Genomic DNA, 19,019 nt, shown 5'->3' with positions numbered 1-19,019 from the left:
CTCTATCTTTTCGTTTTCGTTGTTTGTCTTTTCGTTGAAAAAAAACGACTGGGATTACTCCGTTCGAAACGACGGGGCAAAGCCAGGCTGTGCACGGTCACATTTGGCGATCTGCCGGGCGCATTTGTTAACTGGACTAACCGACTTTACTGTTTCGGGGTGTTCCGAATATTTGGTAATTAATCGGCTCTATTCTTAACAAGATTGTGGGCCGGCGCGTGCCAGGGAAACCCGGGGCAGTGGTAAAAGTTAATGGAACGTCAGGCGGAAAATAAATGCGCGACGCGGCCAGCTTCCTTTTTACGTGTTGCTACGAACGAGAAACGTATTTCAATGGAGAATGTGTATTGCTGTCTCCAGTTGAATTTCGTTGCAATATACTTCGATTATTTCCAAATTATTTTTAACTTACACGTAAGTTGTAAATGTGTATATAACATTCTAACTTCAAGTATAATTTGCTGATTGCAAGAGGAAAGAAGAAGGGATTTTTTTAATTCTCCGAAATGACGAGGTTTAGATGTTTTATGTTTCTTAGAAATTTTAAAAAAATATTTTATAATTTTCGTATCATTGATATGCTTTACTCTGAGTTCTTTAATTTCGAGTTGCAAATTTCAAATATAAATTATTTCAAACATCAGGTATTTTTTTTTATCTACAGTAGTTTTTAATAATGGCAGTAATTTTTCTTTTTATTATTCGTTGTATGTCAGATTTTAAACTATCAATTATCAATACAAGATAAAGCAACATACAGTCATATTTCTTTCAAGTGCGCGAGTGTATTATCTAATTTGTTATTATAGCCCATCTATAATAATCTTTGGAAAGTTTACTCGACTGGCGAGACTTCTTCTTATACCCAGATATTAGAAATAAAATTTATTGTCAGTCGTTTCCTTCGTCACGCGTGAAATTAAAATAGTTCGACTTCTTAGAAAAAGAATAAGACTTAGAACAAGAATAGTAAATTCATATTAATATAAAAGGTTCGATTAGAAATTCATTCAATTAAGGAAAACTTTCAAAGGATCGACATTCTTTCAAAAAATAACGATTTTCTCCAAAAATTCAATTGTTTAAATCATCCTCTGAAATAACACAACCTCCAAATTTAAAGTAATGAACTGATACAAATTTTATGAAATTGAAATAGAGAGTTTAATAATAACAAAAAAAGACAAACAATTATAAAATAAAGGGAAAGTATAATCAATTCATAATGTTTGATTTTCATCCAACGTAGGAAACCCTGGCCAAATACATACGTGCCTGTGTGTATCAAAGTGAACAGCCAGACCATTTGGCTTACATATTTGTTTGTTTAGTCGCGGTTCAGTAGCCATGCCAACTATTAATCTCTTTCCCAGGGAAATATACACAACGGGAATGTGACAGTGCCGATTGCACAGTAACGATTATGAAACTGCAAAAGGCGCGGATATGCGCGTGACGAATGCGCACGCAGTCAGCCATTAAACATTGTATGTGTTTCAGCGTTAGGTGCTTTTTTTCACCCCGTTCAACCCATTTGTACCATATTACCTCTCAAGTGTTACTACAATGTTTCTAGAGCTGAACACGATTACGAACGTGGTGTCACTCTAATGTACTGCGGTATTTTTTAACGTTCGTTTAATCCACGTTTAGTTCGCAGTCAACGCGATAACTTCTGAATAGCAGTTGTCTTTCAAGTTGTTCTCTCGATCATATTTTCTTCTGTCCTGCGGTTTATGATTTATTCCTTTCAATAAATAAGGATTGAGATTGTCTCTTCGCATTTGAATCGTGCAACGTCGCATTAACGATAAAACACCTGATATTGGTGTTGCAGCGCTAGAGATTTTCTTTCTGTAGGCAACAATTGAATGTGATAGTCGTTAGAAGATCGTAAATCAATATGAGAACTGTTGAACTATCAAAGGTGTTTCAAATGATAGGATAACATGTAATCGTAATTAGTTGATTAACGAAAGATGTTTCTCTCGTGTTTGGAAATTTCTTAAACCTTGTCAACAATCTGTAATCGTAACAACTTCTCCATCTCTATCGTCGTCATTCACATTTAAATCATTTCTGCCGCTAATTTTTTCACTTTGATATGCCATCACGATGACGCGTGATGCAGCGTATAAAACTCCGGAAGATTCGTTTCAAACCGTGCCCAGAATTTTTTCTGCCCCTCGTCACGGTGGTACAGTATCGGAAAATGGTAATTGCGTTGCAGAAAAAACGGTCTCGATTCGAGCGACAAAACGAACGTGTCCCGCCGTGTTCGACAACAACGTGGACGTAACAGTTGCGTACAATCTATTTTCTACGCCTGCACCACTTGTCAATCGATCAGTCTGTTAGAATGTTGGAAGAACGCAAAGGGACGATAGATAATAGACAATGTAAACGACCAAGCACCAAGCACTTTGCGAGATTTGACATGTGAGGATTATTATCTGGAGGGGGAGATACTTGGAACTGTTCGTATATTCATTATTCATGCACCTTCTTATCCATTATTTGTCCATCGATCACCCGTGCAAAATGGCCAACGATAGTTGGGCGAGCGATAGTTTTACAAAGGATTAGAGTAGATCCATTTGCGAAGGATGTTCTGACAAACGGAGCCTGTTCTCTCGCCCGTTTAAACTCATTCCAACGTCCGATCAATTATTCAACGGGGGGGGGGGGGGGCAACGCACTTTTTTAAAAGAAAGTTCGACATCCCGAGTAAACGATTAGCCGCTCGATTGGCCCTCGCTGCACGTGGTGTTTCTTTATCGACGAATATTTTATTGAGCCTGGTATCTCTCGAGCTTATTAGCAGTCTAGTTCGTGTCCGCTCTTTTCTGGATTCGTATTCCAGATGCGTAATCTTAATTCAAGGCGATCGGACGAACGAAACGATGTTGGAACGATTAAATTCCACCGCGGTGACTCTTTGTTTGCCAACGTGGAACGAAACGTCGATTCCTCTCTCGGGTACGGGTTAATCCCCGTAATTTTCACTTTTATCGAAGCATCGCCGGATCCAATAAGACGCCGACATCGAAACGGTAGCCCCGCGCGCGCGCGACCATCGACTCGAGTTTGTCGACTCGCCAGCAGATCAATGCGCCCAACCTCGAAATTGCGCTCCTGTGTTCCAGCCATCGTCACGCCGTTTGAATCTCGCGTTTTCGTCGGTCGTTGCTGAATCGCGTTTAGAATCGCCGAAAAGACAAACATGTCAGATGACACTGTCACTGTCACGAATCGATCGTCCCATTGCTAACGCGTTGTTCGTCAATGAAACGATACGCAGTTGCTTCGACTTCGTGCTCTGCGAGTCGACAAGTCCGCAGGTTTTTCGCCGCTCCGCATTCAGCCTCGTATCTGGGTAACTCGATCGGTGAGGATCGACCACGGCGCGCAGAATAAAGGGAGAGAATGGCGGAGCGGCGAACAGTAGGCGCGAGCTAAATCATCGCATTCAGGTTAAATAGTAACGAGGGATCGCGACGGTGAGCCGCTTCTTTTTTTTTTCAGCGTGCGTGCAAGGAGAGCTTTGTTTCACGCGGAAAAAGGTGGCCGCGTTCACGTACAACTGATGCATCGTGAACGCCCGCGGCCTTTCGCCTCAGCCATTGAAACAACGAGAGACCATCCGGAACTCTGTTGCAAGACTACGCTCCGAGAGACTGGCATACACTCGAAAAATGCAAAATCTCGGGGGGAAACGGGGAATTTTCGGTCGTTTCTTCCGTACGAAAATTTTCGATTTTACTACTTTAAAGATAGAAGTTTGTTAATCGATTTTTATATTTTAGTTTCAAAGGTACTTTTGTACACTCAGTTATACTGCAGCCATTTAATTTATTCATTGGGCAGATTGACTTAAAATTATTTTTAATAAGACATGTTTTTGATAAACAGGTGAATATATTTATTTTGCCTAATTCCTTATATTTATATTTTATAATTAAATATAATTTACATAACAAATTAAGTAAATTTATTACTAATTCAATCGTTATATTTGTTTTACATTTTACATTATTACATTCATTTATATCTTGTTTTAAAAAATTTAAAAAAATTTTTTTTAATAATTATATACAAATATATTATATTAAAATATTTAAATTTAATTTTTAAATACGAATAATAAATTATAAAATTTTTTCAATAATTAATTAATTGAATATTCCATACTCTATTTTAGTTTTGTAGTATCTATGTTTTGAAAGGAACTTTGAATCCTTTTCGTACAGAATTCATCTGGTTTCGAAACGTGACTTTGATTTAAGATTCTTTTGTTTAGATTTCTTTTATAGTAGAACGTGTCGTGCTTGAAATAATAAATTTAAATTAATTTTACGAAATCAGGCTGACGCGGCAGACAGAACGCACCCAAGATAAATTACAAGTGCTTGCAGCAATGGTACTCGAGTGAGTAGTTTTCTTAAGAGTAGAATGCATTCTCACATTACCTTTATCTGTTATGCTCGTGATCGTGACTCTTAATAATAGTAAAAGCTCAAGCCCTATAAATCTAGCATGTATGTATAGCACATTGAAATTAAACTATTTGTTGTTGCAAATCGTTTCAATCGATAATTTATGGTTCGAGTGACGAATATAGGAAGTCGATTCCTGAACATTTATAAAGCTATGAAAGCTTTCTTTCGTATTAACTTTATCGCAAGATTTCTCCGTACGTTTAAGGTAGCGAGGCTATTATTAGCTACAATAACGCTTGGCATTTCAAGCCCCATATTTTGCACTCCTTTTGATAACCCGTATTATCCGGAATATCGCCATTAATTCATTTAATAGGCCCCGCAACACGTACAATTTTCTTTATTCCATCCTTAAGGAAATCGTTTATGATTAATATATAGCCTAATATGGTTAATTCTCGTGAAAGACTTGCAAGAATCCACTGCACCTCAACTGGCAATTTGAATGTATCATTTCTTCAAAAGAAAGCCGACTATGTTGCGAAACGTCCCGGCGTAAACAGGATATATTTCAAAAACACTGCCAATTTTCTCCATAAAAAACCGGTTCTTCAAAGGTTCTTCAATGTTCTAATGCTCTAATACCTAGAAAATTGTAATTATTTCAGTGGTAAAATAAAATTCAAATTTCCAAAATTATTTTAACGTCGAGATGCAGCGACTGACTTACTGCTCCAAAATTCTAATTCCTAATTTTAACGTCACAACGTTCTGTTGTCCAATATATTCGAAAATATTCTAATGTCTTAATATTCCAACCTCTCAAACCTCTAACGATTAGAATCTCGACCAAAAGAGATCGGTCGCTTCGATCGTTAAATCGGTCGACTAAGTTGCACCAGTCCCTCGTAAACCGAACCGTACGCTAGACCACTTTCGCGGTGACCTCAAAAACAAGCCATCGACATCGTGGCCAGTAAATCATTCGCTGCAACGCGCGCGTTTTCCCTCCACCCCTCCCCCCATTAACCACCTCTTAATTTACCAAAAAAAAATCGAACACGTTGACACAACGACGTTAGCGACGTTAACGATCGCGTTACCGACGTTCGGGGCAAAAGTTCTCTCCCCGTTTTCTGCACGAAACGCCGTGCCGCGATCCGTTGCGGTCGATTATCCGCCGATCAGGTCGTGGACGGATGATCGTGGACGATCATCGTTTTCCCAGCGGCGAGCATCGTCGCGAACCACGGGCGTGTATCGTCGTTATGCACGAGCAATCGCGCGATTTAATTGGCGGTTTCGCTCGAAGCGGCGCGAAAGCAATATTATCACGCGGAAACCTTTAAGGCCGCTGCCGCCGTCCTCGTCGCGCACCAACAATCCCAATAATTGTACGTGACAGAGGAACGCGTTACGTGCGAGATAATTAATCGTCCGGTCGATTAATTAAACCGCCTGGTCGACAGGACTGCTGATCCTTCCGACGAGACAGTCAAATCAAGTCTGCGTGTACACTCAATTCGTTCGTCAATGGTTTCCTTGAACTGATATCGAACTGGATAATTCATCTTTCGAATCGTAGGCAACGGTAATTCATCTTTCTGCTCTCGCGATAGTCGTGATGATTGTTCTTAATTTTGTGCTTTATTGGATGTTTCGGAAAGTTGGTGCTTTCGGAACTCGAGGTTGCGTGTAATATTCATCGGAACGAGGAGAAACTTCTTAACAGACAGAAGTCTAAATAGTATTTGCTCTTGGAGATGTTCGAAAGTTGGCATCAACTTCTATCGTTACTTTAAATTCTTATTTTTAAATTACGGTAGTTGATATGATATTAAATTACAAACATTGCCATTGTAGGAGGAGTAGATTGAAAAATTCTTTCAACGTTTTATTTATTAATCTGTTTTCTGTTGTCGCTGACGTTTGTAGTTTCAGCTCGAGGGACTTTTTCAACCGAGTGTTATACAACTGTACGACTTTTGTGCAGGTTTCTCGCGGGAACAGGTGATATTTTGTCATATGTATTTTTCAGCGACAGTGACAAGATAACTCTGACTTTTTCCCCTAGGTAACACGACTCTTCGTATATTGAATATTTTAGATTAGTTCCACGTGTAATATTTTGTTCGTGTGCAGCGTACGATGGCGAAATTATTTATTTGCCAGGAACCGTGGCAATATTTTCAACGGAAAAACGAACGTTGTCCCGTTGCTCGCACCAAACAGATAAGCAGAGTAAAAAATCGCCCACTCTCGCGCGAGAGCGTTCAAAACCGTGTAACCTTCAGCCGTGAAAATAATCTCTTGGATGAATCATGGTGGATGTATTTAAGGTAGAAACTGTATGATAAAACACGTGGTATTTGACTTTGCAACGGTTGCAACGTTTGCTACTTTCTCTCAAAACAAATTTAAGTTTCCTTCAACCATCCCGTATATCAAATGTATCTTAGGATACATTGCACTTTTGCTATTTAAAACGTATTTCCATTTTAAATTTAACATATACGACCATTATAATGATATTAGTATATATTTAATATATTAAATTGCATATGTTGTCGAATTTCAATTGTTAATCGTAACAATCCGTATAATACAATATAGTATTATAGTTTCTTCAGTTTATTTCTCCGTATAATACAAGTATCTTAACAATAAGACTTTCAAGCAAGCGTCTCTGTCACATAGTTAAGTTCGAAAATTTTTCTCGATAATTTGAACGAGCAATTTTTGGATGATCTACATTTGAGAATAGAATTGTTACTGAGTTGTTACTGACATAATGAACAGCAAAATATATATGTATCGTATATGTGTGTATATTCAAATTAAGAAAAGGAAAAGTGATCGAGCTCGCAGACGATTAAAAATCGAAATGAAAGTGGGGAACAGATCGCGAGTCGATACCATCAACAGTCCTGCGTTGGACCGAGAGAACGATTACAAACTGGCACCATAAATTATCGTTCCACGGAGTAATTTCATGACGTGCGCGGCTAGCCGCCGCACATCGACTCATTTGAACGCGTGAGTTGCGCTTTGTCTGGCAGATCGTAAAGTTTTCCGCTCGAATTTACCTACGATTCTCGTCGCTGAACGCCTACCTACGCTGGCTCGAGGGTGGCGATACGCCTGTGAAACGCTCGGTTTTATGCAAAAAAAAAAAAAAAAAAAAAACAAGTGGGTGAAGTCGGCCTCTCGGAAATGGGAAGTGGGTGGGATCGACCGAGAAAATCGATCTGCTTCGATCTGCGTCGACGTTCGCGTCGAGAAATTCAGCGCGGCGTTTACATGTGACTTTCGTTTCGTCCGACGTAATGGTCGTGTATTAGGGCATTTTATTGCGCAATTCGTTGAAACGTGGCCCTCCCCCCTGACCTGTTTGGTATTCGCTGTTGGAAGCACAGCTTGCATATGCAAGCGTAGATTGTCCGATGTTGGCTTCGATTTACATCCGTGTTCTTCTCATTAATCTTATTTTAGCACGGAAGCAGAAGAAAGCGCGGGAAAGTACCGACTTTACTGCATCGGGCAGACAGTAACTCGCGAACGTGTACGTACTTAGTTCACTTGCTCAAGGACGAAGCGGCTTTTCGACTTTAATTGGTCGATTTTCGTGTAAAATTTGTTATCGTTCTCCGCAAACTTTCTTCTTTTCACAGCGGTGTTTCCCTCGTTTTGCGAGGTAACAAGATTGCAGAAATGCAATTTTTTTTTACCTATTTTCCAATATTTTTAATTGTACACTTTGCCGTGGTACAGTTATAAGAAATATATATATATATGAAGCCTTTTTTATAAAGTAACAGTTATTTCGTGGTATAAAAATATTGACATAAATAAGAAAACATTTGTCTCATTATCTCAAGAATATAAATGACGTCAGTGTTTAAAATAGTTGTTGCTTAATTTCCTTAACGTACACAAATTATTCAATGAAATTTTATTTCAATATTCTTGTTGTAGAATGTACTTTCGTTCTTCATTATATAGAGGACTTGTTTCGGCCTTGTTATAGAAGACTTTCGTTCTTCATCATATAATTAATTCGGTTTCATCCTTGTTGATATAAATTTTAACGCAACGATAAAATTAAGAAATGCCTCAATTAAAAGGCAATTTGTATGATAAACAGGCATTTGTATGATAAATGGGAAAAATATTTATAGTTGTAAAAACGTCTTCAGATTCAAATACTCATTTTGTAGTGTTCCATTTTTAATTTGCGCAAGTAAAAAGTGATCGTTCGACGCATTATCGACATCTAGATTGAAAGTGAGATTCTTATAAGTCACTGGAACATCGTTACGATGCAACGAAAAGAAAAGACACTTCGAACAAGCCGAGCGTTATTAACGTCGATGAATCGGACAAGGGTGCGAAATGATCAAACTGGAACCGTCAATCTCTCGCGTTCGTCATTTCAACTATTTATCAGTGTGTAAAAGAACTTTAGATACGTTTTCAGATACGATTCAAGGACATGAGTGTGGTACTATTCGCACTAGATATAAAATATTACTCGAACAGAATCGCTTCCAATTTCAAATTTAAATTTCAAGAACATCGAGACACAATCATCTGTATTCAACGATTGCTCGTAAAACGGGTTAAAATTCAAATGAAATCACAGTCGAAATACCTATTCACGTATTTCTCTAAACGTAACAAACAAAAATTAGGACCATGTGTAAACTGTCGAACAAAGTTTCAAAGAGACCTCACTCACCCAGGATGATGCCTGGTGTAAGTAGCCGGAGTGGTCGTGTGATGCTGGTAGTTCTGTGTGACCACTTCCCTCGGTTGGTGACGATGATTGTGATAACTGGCTTGAGCAATGGCTCTAGTACCGGCGTACTCTGCCACAGCGACCGCGCTGAATTTCTCCGGTCTCGTGGTCCGTTGCTCCACGCGATGCTCCACGCGATGCCTGAACCCGCCGATTAACAGCGGCGCGATCGTCGAGCTGCTTCTTTCGGGGAACGGGTCGTTCCGGCTCCAATTGTTGACTCCAGTTGTCAGGGCCTGTTGGAAACCTGCCCTGCTGTCGCGATCGTGACGAGCGTGAGGAAATTTCTCGCGGTACGGCCAGACCGGCCAGATGAGTCTGTGATTAGCGAGGTCCCGGTGATCGTTGGTCGTGCGTTCGTTCGAGGCGATCGTGACTGGTGTGGCAAGGAGTAACGTGCAGATCAGAAGGATTTTCGGTGCGCAGGCCATCGCTGGACCAGCCTTTGATCTTCGATTGCGTAGCCCGAGTGTAGGAAACAACAGCCACATGACGAACGAATGGGTCACATTCTCGACGATTTGAATCGGTTGGCTAGGTTTGTCGGGACGTGCTGCTGCGCCGAATAACGTCGGGAAGGCTCGATGGACATTCGGTGCGAAATCGTTCGAAGGCAACCGAGAGAGCACTACTGAACGAGACACCGCGGAGTAGGCCCCACGTGCTTGAACCAACTCGCCTCGTACCAACCCCACCATCCTTCTTCTCTCTCTCTCTCTTTCTCTCATTCTCTCTTTCTCCTCGCGTTTCCTCGTTTCGCCCCCTTTCGTCCTCTCTCGCCACCCATCTCTCGCTCCTCTCTTGTTTGCTCTCGCTTATGGCCCTTCTTTCTTCGTTCCGCCTTATCCCGCTTCCTTTCTACCTGTCTGCTCTCCTGATACACCGCCAGCCGCTCCGCTAACCACCTACATATCCTTGCACGCGTTCCACGAGAACACTTAGGCGGATAGAGAGACAACGGTGCGCGTTGTTTGTTCCCTGGGATAGATGGGACGACCAATCGGCTGCGAACCGATTGCGAAACTCTCGAAGGGTACGCTTGTCGCGATAGTGCTTTTTCTCCTCGTTCCTCTTTGTTGATTCATGCCTTAGTTCTTTTTTACGTCGACCCCGATCATTGTAATATATATCGGGTGTGTCGACATCGAATTTGCTTGTTAAGGAAGGGTTTGATCAAGAGGTTGTTGAAGATTACAGAATGTAATGCTCGAAGCATCTTTGCGCTTTGTTACATGCTAACCGTAGTTGGTCTTGTGTTGGTAATATGCAAAATTCCAGAAATTGCTGAAATAACCGTGAGAGCTAGAGTATACACGCACACGGTGCAAAGAGAAACACGTACGAAGAGAAATTCGAAAATACGAAATTGTGGGGATTTTATTTGTTACATTGCAGTATAAATATTTGGAACGTGTATTCTTTTATACTATCGTTAAAATTAATTTTCTACATTAATGTCTCTGAAGTAATATGTATATTCCTGTTGATGCTTTGAAAAATACGCGAAGATTTCAATATCCATGTAATTATTACTCCGTTTCTGTTCAACGCAGTTTCCCCTTTACCCTGTACAACATATGTACATTCTTCGAATCGCAGTAAAACATCAGTAAGCAATGTGTTTCCATCATGCTGTTTTTTTTTCTTTTTTTTTTTATTGTAAAAACTCAGCAGACTAAAATAAAGACTGCACGTAGCTTTCAAATGTGCCTGCACTACCATTCACATGTATGCCAGTTTTAGCTGGTTTGTAATAATAATATTCGAGTTCAATAAAATTAATGAAAAATTAGATTATTTAACTATAATCAGTCACTGTCTTTCATGAATGATAAAAAAAAAACTATAAATTATAAGTTATCTGAAGACATATACATATATAGCAATAATATAATATATTTTACTTCTCGCTATATACATTGTATGCACTTGCTCCTCTTTGTCTGACTTACCTATGATATTTAATTTATTAACCTAATAAATTAAATATCAGAATCCGTTATCAAAAATTGAAGGGAGAAAATAGCTACCACTCTTTTGTCTATCTTTTCTTTCATCAAATATATATACGTCAACGAGAAAACATATGCGATCGAATATTTTCGACAATTGTTCTTCTTCCTTTGTTCATGTACTCTTGTGTTGCGCTCAAAGCTTTACGAAAGCATGAAAACTCATCTACGCAAACCGTGTTGTTTCAGCCGTCCGATGAATTAAATTGGAGTCGGATCTCCTCCGACTCCAATTTCCCCGAAAAAAATGAAAAAAAAAAAAAAAATGAAAAATCGAAGCGAAAGGGAAATCGAGGACCGAAACGGGCGATCGGGTTTCACGTTTATTACGTTATTACGTTCGAGCGTCGGTTCGGGCTCTTTCGAGTCCGCGATTGATCTCGAGATCCCCGGAACGCGAAAGGCTCTCGGAGGTTTGCTCTGTTTTACGAGCAATAAACGTCGGACTCGCGGGTGCAAAAGGTGTCACGGGTTCTCGCTAGACGAATGTAGGTCGTGAGTCACGCGTGAGTCCCATGGAACCAGCGAGCGAGGAAACGTTTGGAAATTATGGGGCGAGGAGCGGAGCGACCATCGTGCAACCAGCGTGTGTGTGTGTGAGTGTGTGAGTGTCACTCTTTGTCGATCGATTTCGCATCCGGATAATAAAGGGACTGAAAGTACAGAGAGACTGACGCGCGCGCTCGCGGCACCGAGCGTTTACACGCGCAATTACGCCGCGGCAATGAATAGATGCCTGATAATGCAGGCGCGCGTAAGTAGGAGACAATGCCCACGACGCTGCTCGTAATTACTAGTGATTTAATGTCGAGCACGCTGAGCCCATTGTCTCTCTGTCGATCTTTTACCCATTAATCTTTTCTACCTGCTTCTGAGATCGTGTACCTGTCCGTGGTTGCTTTTTTTTCTTTTTTCTTTCTTCTTTCACCTCTTCTGGCATACTTCTCCTCCGATGCTTCTCTTCTCAAAGTCGGTCGCATTCTGCGTTTCTTAAAGGGTTTTCATGATTTTCTTCGTATTTTTTCAACTCGCGTTATGGAGGTGATACATTTTTTTTTTTTTTTTTTTTCTTTAAGGAAACGAGATGTTTAAACCGATTCGTGATAATCGCGTTTTGTGCTGAGACATTTATGAACAGAATAGAATCAGATTTGTAACCTGCATTGATTGCCTTACTACCTATTTCTGGTAGATACTTTAAAGTTTTCGTAGCATTTGTGTACCCTCATTCTAATAAATAAAAATCGATAAGCTATTAATTAATGTACGAGACGCAATGTGTTTATTGAAGAATAGTGTGGAGTTTATCGATTGATACAGGTTATAAATAAGTTGAATTTATTTCGAGTATACGACACTTTTTTATTAATCGCAAATATAATTGATTATCTTGCGATAATAATAACTTTCGTATCCCGATGATTTCGGTCAGATTAATCGCACGTTCATTAAGCGTATTTTTAATTTTTAAGTGCTTCATTAATCTCGAATGCAAAAGCCTCCTTTTTATCGACATTGATTTACACTCACGTCCAGCAATGCTATAACACATGAAAGATAAATGCCAAAACGGTGATTTAAACTGCAAAAATATATACGTCATTCAGACACTAACAAATGTGAAATCATCGCAACGAGAAGTGGACGATATTGATGGAACCGACTTCAACAACTTCGACTTTCATTCTTTCCTCCAATCCAATATTCTTGTTATTAAAGTTTCTATAAAAAGAACAACGGATTATCGACGAAAGAACAGCTTGTTGAATACAGGCTGTTGAGTCGTTCTTCCTCCACGATAGTACTGTTTTGATTGCGATCAAACTTTTATTTCATTGATCAAACTTTTGCCGATTTAAATTAGCCAGGAGTATTGCACGTTCGTCTGTCTTTCGACGAAATTGAAATCGTGGATTAGAGAGAAACTGCTCGAAACTGCCGTGACTCGTGATCGTCCTTGGAAAATTGGTTCCAACGTTCCAAACTCCCGAATTCAATTTCATTTTACTCCATTAGGGCATGCTGATCCATATAAATCTAATTCGTGGACATGTTAAACGGTTCCCCGATATTTCCGCCAGAAATTTCCAGAAGTTTTGAATAATGGACGGATTGAATGAATGGATTATGGATATTTTGTAAATTGCAAATGAAAAATTTTGCTGTTCCTTGTTATTTAATATTATCGAATGTTAACAGTCTCTTTGAAACTTTGCTCGAGAGTTTACGCATGGTCCTAATTTCTGTTTGTTACGTTTAGAAAAATACGTGAATAGGTATTTCGACTGCGATCTTATTTGAATTTTAACATCATCCATTACGAGCAAATATGAGTTTGGAATGATTGCAGAATCGTTGAATACAAATGAGTGTAATGTTCTTGAAATTTAAATTTGAGTTTAAAGTTGGAAACGATTCTATTCGAATAATATTTCATATTTACTGCGAATAGTACCACAAGTGTAATACACTCATGTCCTTGAATCGTATCTGAAAACGTATCTAAAGTTCTTTTACACACTGAATGGTTCATTTATAAATAACAAGTAAATGATCCTGGTTCGATAAAGTAAGAATAATTCTAGTTGACTCTAACTAGAAGTTTCCTCTTCGAGAAAATAAAAAGATTGCACTCATTAAGTATCAACTACGAATTATCTACCATCTCAATATTCTGAGACATCCCAATAAAACCTAACGAGCCACTTAAATCACGACAGGAAAGGGTGCAATCGCCCCGAGGACCGCAAACACGCCACCGAAACCTTCACCTGTTAACCATTTGCGCTGGCAACTGATTTGCGGACCATAACGAGTGACCAAACCGTACACAATAATTCGTCGCTTTCTTTTTGAACTCGTCGTTATGATATTCACCGGATAGAAACGATTGAGAGTCAATAAATTTATCATTTGTTTTGCCTATTTTGTTTTAAACTTAAATATACTTAAAACTGAGAAAATATTACAATTTTGGGACAAAAAAATTCTCAGCGTGCGTGTCACGTCATTCCAGCGCAAGAGGTTAAAGAAGCATTCCCAAAGAAGCTGTCTAACAACGCTCCAGCAATTTACTGTTGATATCCAACACGGGCCGCCGGTGGATCCTACGATCCTCCGTGGATGTATAATGCTCGAATTGATACGTTACAAAAAGCGGATTAGAAAAGCGAGCAAAAGCCAACGCGACGTTGAGCCGCGTGCAACTGTCCCATTTGTCACGATGAATTATTCACCGTCAGAAAAATATTCCAACGCTCGGGTATCCGGCATCGTACGGAACAAAGAGTTGTGAAACGGCGTATTCTACTCTCTCTCTCTCTCTCTCTCTCTCTCTCTTTTTCTATGTGTGCTCTTGGTCCCGGTGACACTCAGACCTGCGCGTCTCCCCTTTCTCTTCTTCTTGTTCCATGCGAGCGAAATGATTTCTTGCGAGCTAGCTCACGCATAAAGGAAGACGTAGAATCGTTGGATATCTTGCGGTGGAAGATAACATCTACGGGAGCCACGAGAGATTTGCGGTAGACGGTGGCTCCAGCCTCTGACTGCCTACGCATCTTCCAGCTGCACTCGAGCTGGTCCACCTGCATTGCAGCATCGCACTGGTTCAATGTCGGGTGCTACGTTGACCGCGTATAACGATCGGAATGTTGCCCGTCGAAAATTCGTGTCTGCGAACCTTCCGCGAACCAGCAGAAATATTCGAACGTAACAAATACGAATCTCATAGAATGCAGGAGTCATAAAGAGAGGGCGGGGGGAGGGGGGACGAATGACTAGACGTTCGATATTAAAGTTTCTTTTCGTGTCAGAACTGATTTATTTATATGATGCGAAAAAAGCAGAAAGTGTGAAATACGTAACATGGTCGGATTTCATAGTGATACGCATTGAATGCAGGATTCGAGTCATAAAGGGGAAGAAAAGTGATTAGTATATTCGATACTGAAGTTTCTCTTCGTGTTTGAGCTGATCGATATGATATGAAAAAGGTAGAAATATTCGAACATGATATATAAAGTATGAAACACGTAACATGGTTGGATTTCATAGTATTTGCGTTGAATGTAGGATTCGAGTCATAAAATGGGGAAAAACAGACGTTCGATATTGAAGTTTCTCTTTCGTGTTTGAGCTGATCGATATGGTATAAGAAAAGTAGAAATATTCGAATATGATGTATAAAGTATGAAATACGTAACATGGCCAGATTTCATAATGGTTTGCATCGAACGCAGGATTCGAGTCGTAAAGAGGGGGAAAAATGACGTTCGATATTGAAGTTTCTCTTCGTGTTTGAGTGAACTCTTAGAGCTGATCGATGGGATGTAAAAAAAAAAGCAGAAATATTCGAACATGATATATAAAGTATGTGAAAGAAATACGTAATATGGTTGGATATCATAGTGGTTTGCATCGAACGCAGGATTGAAATTATAAAAGAGACAAAAATGACTGGATGCTCGACATTAAAGTTTCTCTTAATATTTGAGTGAGCTGTTGAAGCTTATGTAAAGGTAGAAATATACGAATATATAAAATATAAGATACGTAATATGGTTGATTCTCATAGTGATTCGCATCGAACGCAGGACGTTTCTTTTAATGTTCAAACGGGCTATTAAAGCTGATCGATGTGATGTAAAATCAAAAACATTAAAATATGATGTATGAACGTAACATGGTTGGATCTCATATTGATTTATATCGTGTTATAGAAGGGGGGGGGGACAATTAGATATCGAGATTTCTCTTAAGGTTTTAGCGGGCTGTTAAAGTTGATTGATATGATATGCCTAAGAGATTGGGGTTCAGCGGGAGGATAGAACCAGGCTTTTTTTAATATCGTTTCGCGGATAATGTGTTCCTGGAAGTATTAGGTCAAGAAGTTTTCAGACGAGTTGGAACTTTCTTAATTGTAAACCTATTAAGTCAATCTTGTTTAAGTTGCTCTCTGAGTTTTATTCTTATTGGCGAGGCTAGAGGTGAAATAAAGTCCGTTAAAACTGTTACGATATCAGGAGTGCTCGACTGATTTCGTACGTGAATAGTTGTGGTTAGAGGAGATGAGCTAAGTAGCTGAGAAAAGCTCGGGAAGAAAATCTTTACACAAATTGTTGTGAAAGTTCGTTTAAAAGTTCAATCATTCCTTATTTCCTCAGTATAACTTAATATAATATGTAATACATATTATTTCCTTAATACCATAGAAAATGTTTTGTGGTTCTCACTCACGTAAACTTTAAAATATTGTTTCAATTTCTTAACTTGAGGAAACAATTTTTTACCGTATCGTACATCACCATTTCAAGAAATATTACACAATATATCTTCAGTCTACCACTTACTAAACTCTAATTCCTCAAATCTCCAAATATCTTCCCCTCGCAGTCCACGATAAACCACGACAAACCAACAAGTATAAAGCGCAAACTCCTCTGTAATAATTTTATCAATGACGTCTCTTGAACCTTGTTCCAAAAATCATTTCCAAAATCCTTTTAAAATTCGCCGGATTCACCGGATCCAAGGTAACAATGTTCACGTCGCTGTGTAATTCTCGCGTACATCGGTGAATCGGAAAGCGGTTTCGCCGACGGCACGACACGGGACCGGCGGTGCGTAAAGAAGCATCGATGACTGGTGTGCAATTTAGTCGAGCAATTCGCATCGGAAGGTGTACACGCGAAAGGGATCGAAGGCGCGGTGAATTTCTGCAGTCGGATCGGCTGCGACGTGGTGGAGACCAAGGTCAGTGGTGCTGCGACCGCAGCGAGGTCTGTTCCCGGGCTCGTTTTTGCTCGTTTTGCCCCCTTTGGTGCTTGTCTTCGGAAGCGGCGCGCACTCTCGCCAACGCGGCGAGATAATTGCGCGCATCATCGCCGCGTTATTGACCATTACGAGCACGAGGCACAAAATCGCGGGAATAAATCCGACGATAAATCACACGCCTGGCGGGATGTAATATTCCTTAGCAGGGCTGAGAACGGTTTGTTTTCATCTGCTCGGACGTTTTCGTTGGTGTTGATCGCCGCGCCATTTCGACGACGACGATCCTCCGCGACCAACCACTCTCGCGTACCCTCGGATCCCCCTCTTTCCCCGAATCTGCAATGCAAATCGACTTCCTGGGAAGATGTAATCATCGATGCCTGCTCGCTCCTGCCCGCGGGAGCAGGTTTTACCAGAGGAATTTTCGAGGGTAACCACGGGAATTTGGCTACCTTCCTACATTCAATGATTTACCGCGACGAGCGTGGGTTATGGAATTTTGTTGTAGATTTAGAAACAGTTCTCTGGTAATTTTAGGATTTTGCGCCGGATGGAGCAGTCGAGTCGTTGGTGTGATTATTCGAATTTAGTTGAAAGTTTAAACTCGTTCGAATTATGGAACTTGTTTGTGAATTTGTGGAATTTTAATAATAATGTTGGTCAAACAATTTTATTCGTGAAGCGAATAAAATTTTACAAGTGAATTTTACGAATAACAAGTTGTCTGATTCTCTATTTAAAATGATTTATTTCAGTCTCTGTACACAGTGAGTAGTTTATTTTAAATATTTCCATTATTTATATTTCCTGCGTATTTTTGCTCACTTAAATTTCCAATAAATGCACAAATATCTTTAATTAATAATGAATCGTTACAAATTATAACTCTGCAGTATTGATAGATGCTCTTGTGTGACATGAACATGAGTTTGATAACAAAAGTAATTTTGTACAAATTGCAAATTATCTGAAAGAGAAATTTACAACTTTCAACTCGTTCTAATATTATTAATTAATAAATTACTGCGCAAATGAGTCCTGCATCCAATTTGTCGCATTCGCTACTAGTTTTGCAATGATGGATCATTTGATAACTGGCAGTTACAAATGGTTTCGACACTTTTGGATATTTAGATTGTCAAACAATGAAATAAAACATCGATTAAATGACAGAGAGAAAGTTATGATATGGTAAAACGTTGCTGATATGTATCTAAATTATGACTACGTTGACACTCTAAAGTGTTACAAATGGTTCGTATGATATTTCGTGATTTATTTCGTAGCTGGTGAATAATATTAAACGTTCTACACAGTGCTGATTTCAATCAGTCTCAGTTGCATAAAGAATGAGTGAAAAAAGTTTGCAAAATTTAATTCGCTTAATTAATAATACTACACGATTAATCATACTGGTAAACATAAAAAAATGAAGAGAAATGAAAAGTAACTGAGGTAGCATTTAAAATTTTATACCACATTTGCCAAGTTTAGTTTTAAAGATAACACTGAAGATTCATAATCATACTGAAAACAAAGTTTGACAACTAAATTAAATATTTTTTTTCTCGTCATCGTGTCAACAAAAATAAATATTACTTACGCCACGTGCGCATTAAAAAAAAAAAGAACAAATGTGATTTATTGAACTTGGTTTTAAACCAATCTCTTATATTGGTTTGGTACTTCGTTCTGATAGACAATAACGATCGTCCTATAGCAATCGCGTCTGCGGTTTTTTTCGTAAAAGCTGTCACATTAATTCTCCGAGTAACAACGTCGTTAACTTTGAAATATACTTGAAGACGAGAAATGAAATCTGCATCGAGTTTAAAGGAACACGCGGCAAGGCCAAAAGTCCGACTGACGCGATCTGCATGCCAGCGTTCGTTCTTTCGCCCGTGCGAAAGATCGAACGATAAGCTTCGTTATCGTATCATCGAATGTTCGCCCATTAATCATCGTTTGCACGTATTTTCTTTCGGCAATTATTCTTTT

The 19,019-nt window shown here is 39.4% G+C and overlaps 1 protein-coding gene across 1 annotated transcript in view; it reads right to left on the bottom strand.

Moving 5' to 3' along the window:
• The window catches only part of LOC122536531, a 30,216-nt gene extending 20,266 nt beyond the window's left edge, over nucleotides 1-9,950 (bottom strand). Inside the window, exon 1 of the mRNA XM_043668964.1 lies at nucleotides 9,178-9,950. Within this exon, the coding sequence (XP_043524899.1) occupies nucleotides 9,178-9,935 (758 nt within the window). The 5' untranslated portion in view covers nucleotides 9,936-9,950. The remainder of the gene's footprint in view (nucleotides 1-9,177) is intronic.
• Between the last annotated feature and the right edge of the window lie 9,069 nt (nucleotides 9,951-19,019).

The sequence above is a fragment of the Frieseomelitta varia genome, unplaced genomic scaffold, assembly GCF_011392965.1.
Source record: "Frieseomelitta varia isolate USP_RPSP 00005682 unplaced genomic scaffold, Fvar_1.2 scaffold_845, whole genome shotgun sequence".
In the NCBI taxonomy this organism is placed as follows: Eukaryota; Metazoa; Arthropoda; class Insecta; order Hymenoptera; family Apidae; genus Frieseomelitta; species Frieseomelitta varia.
This window is presented reverse-complemented; position numbering and strand designations above follow the sequence as displayed.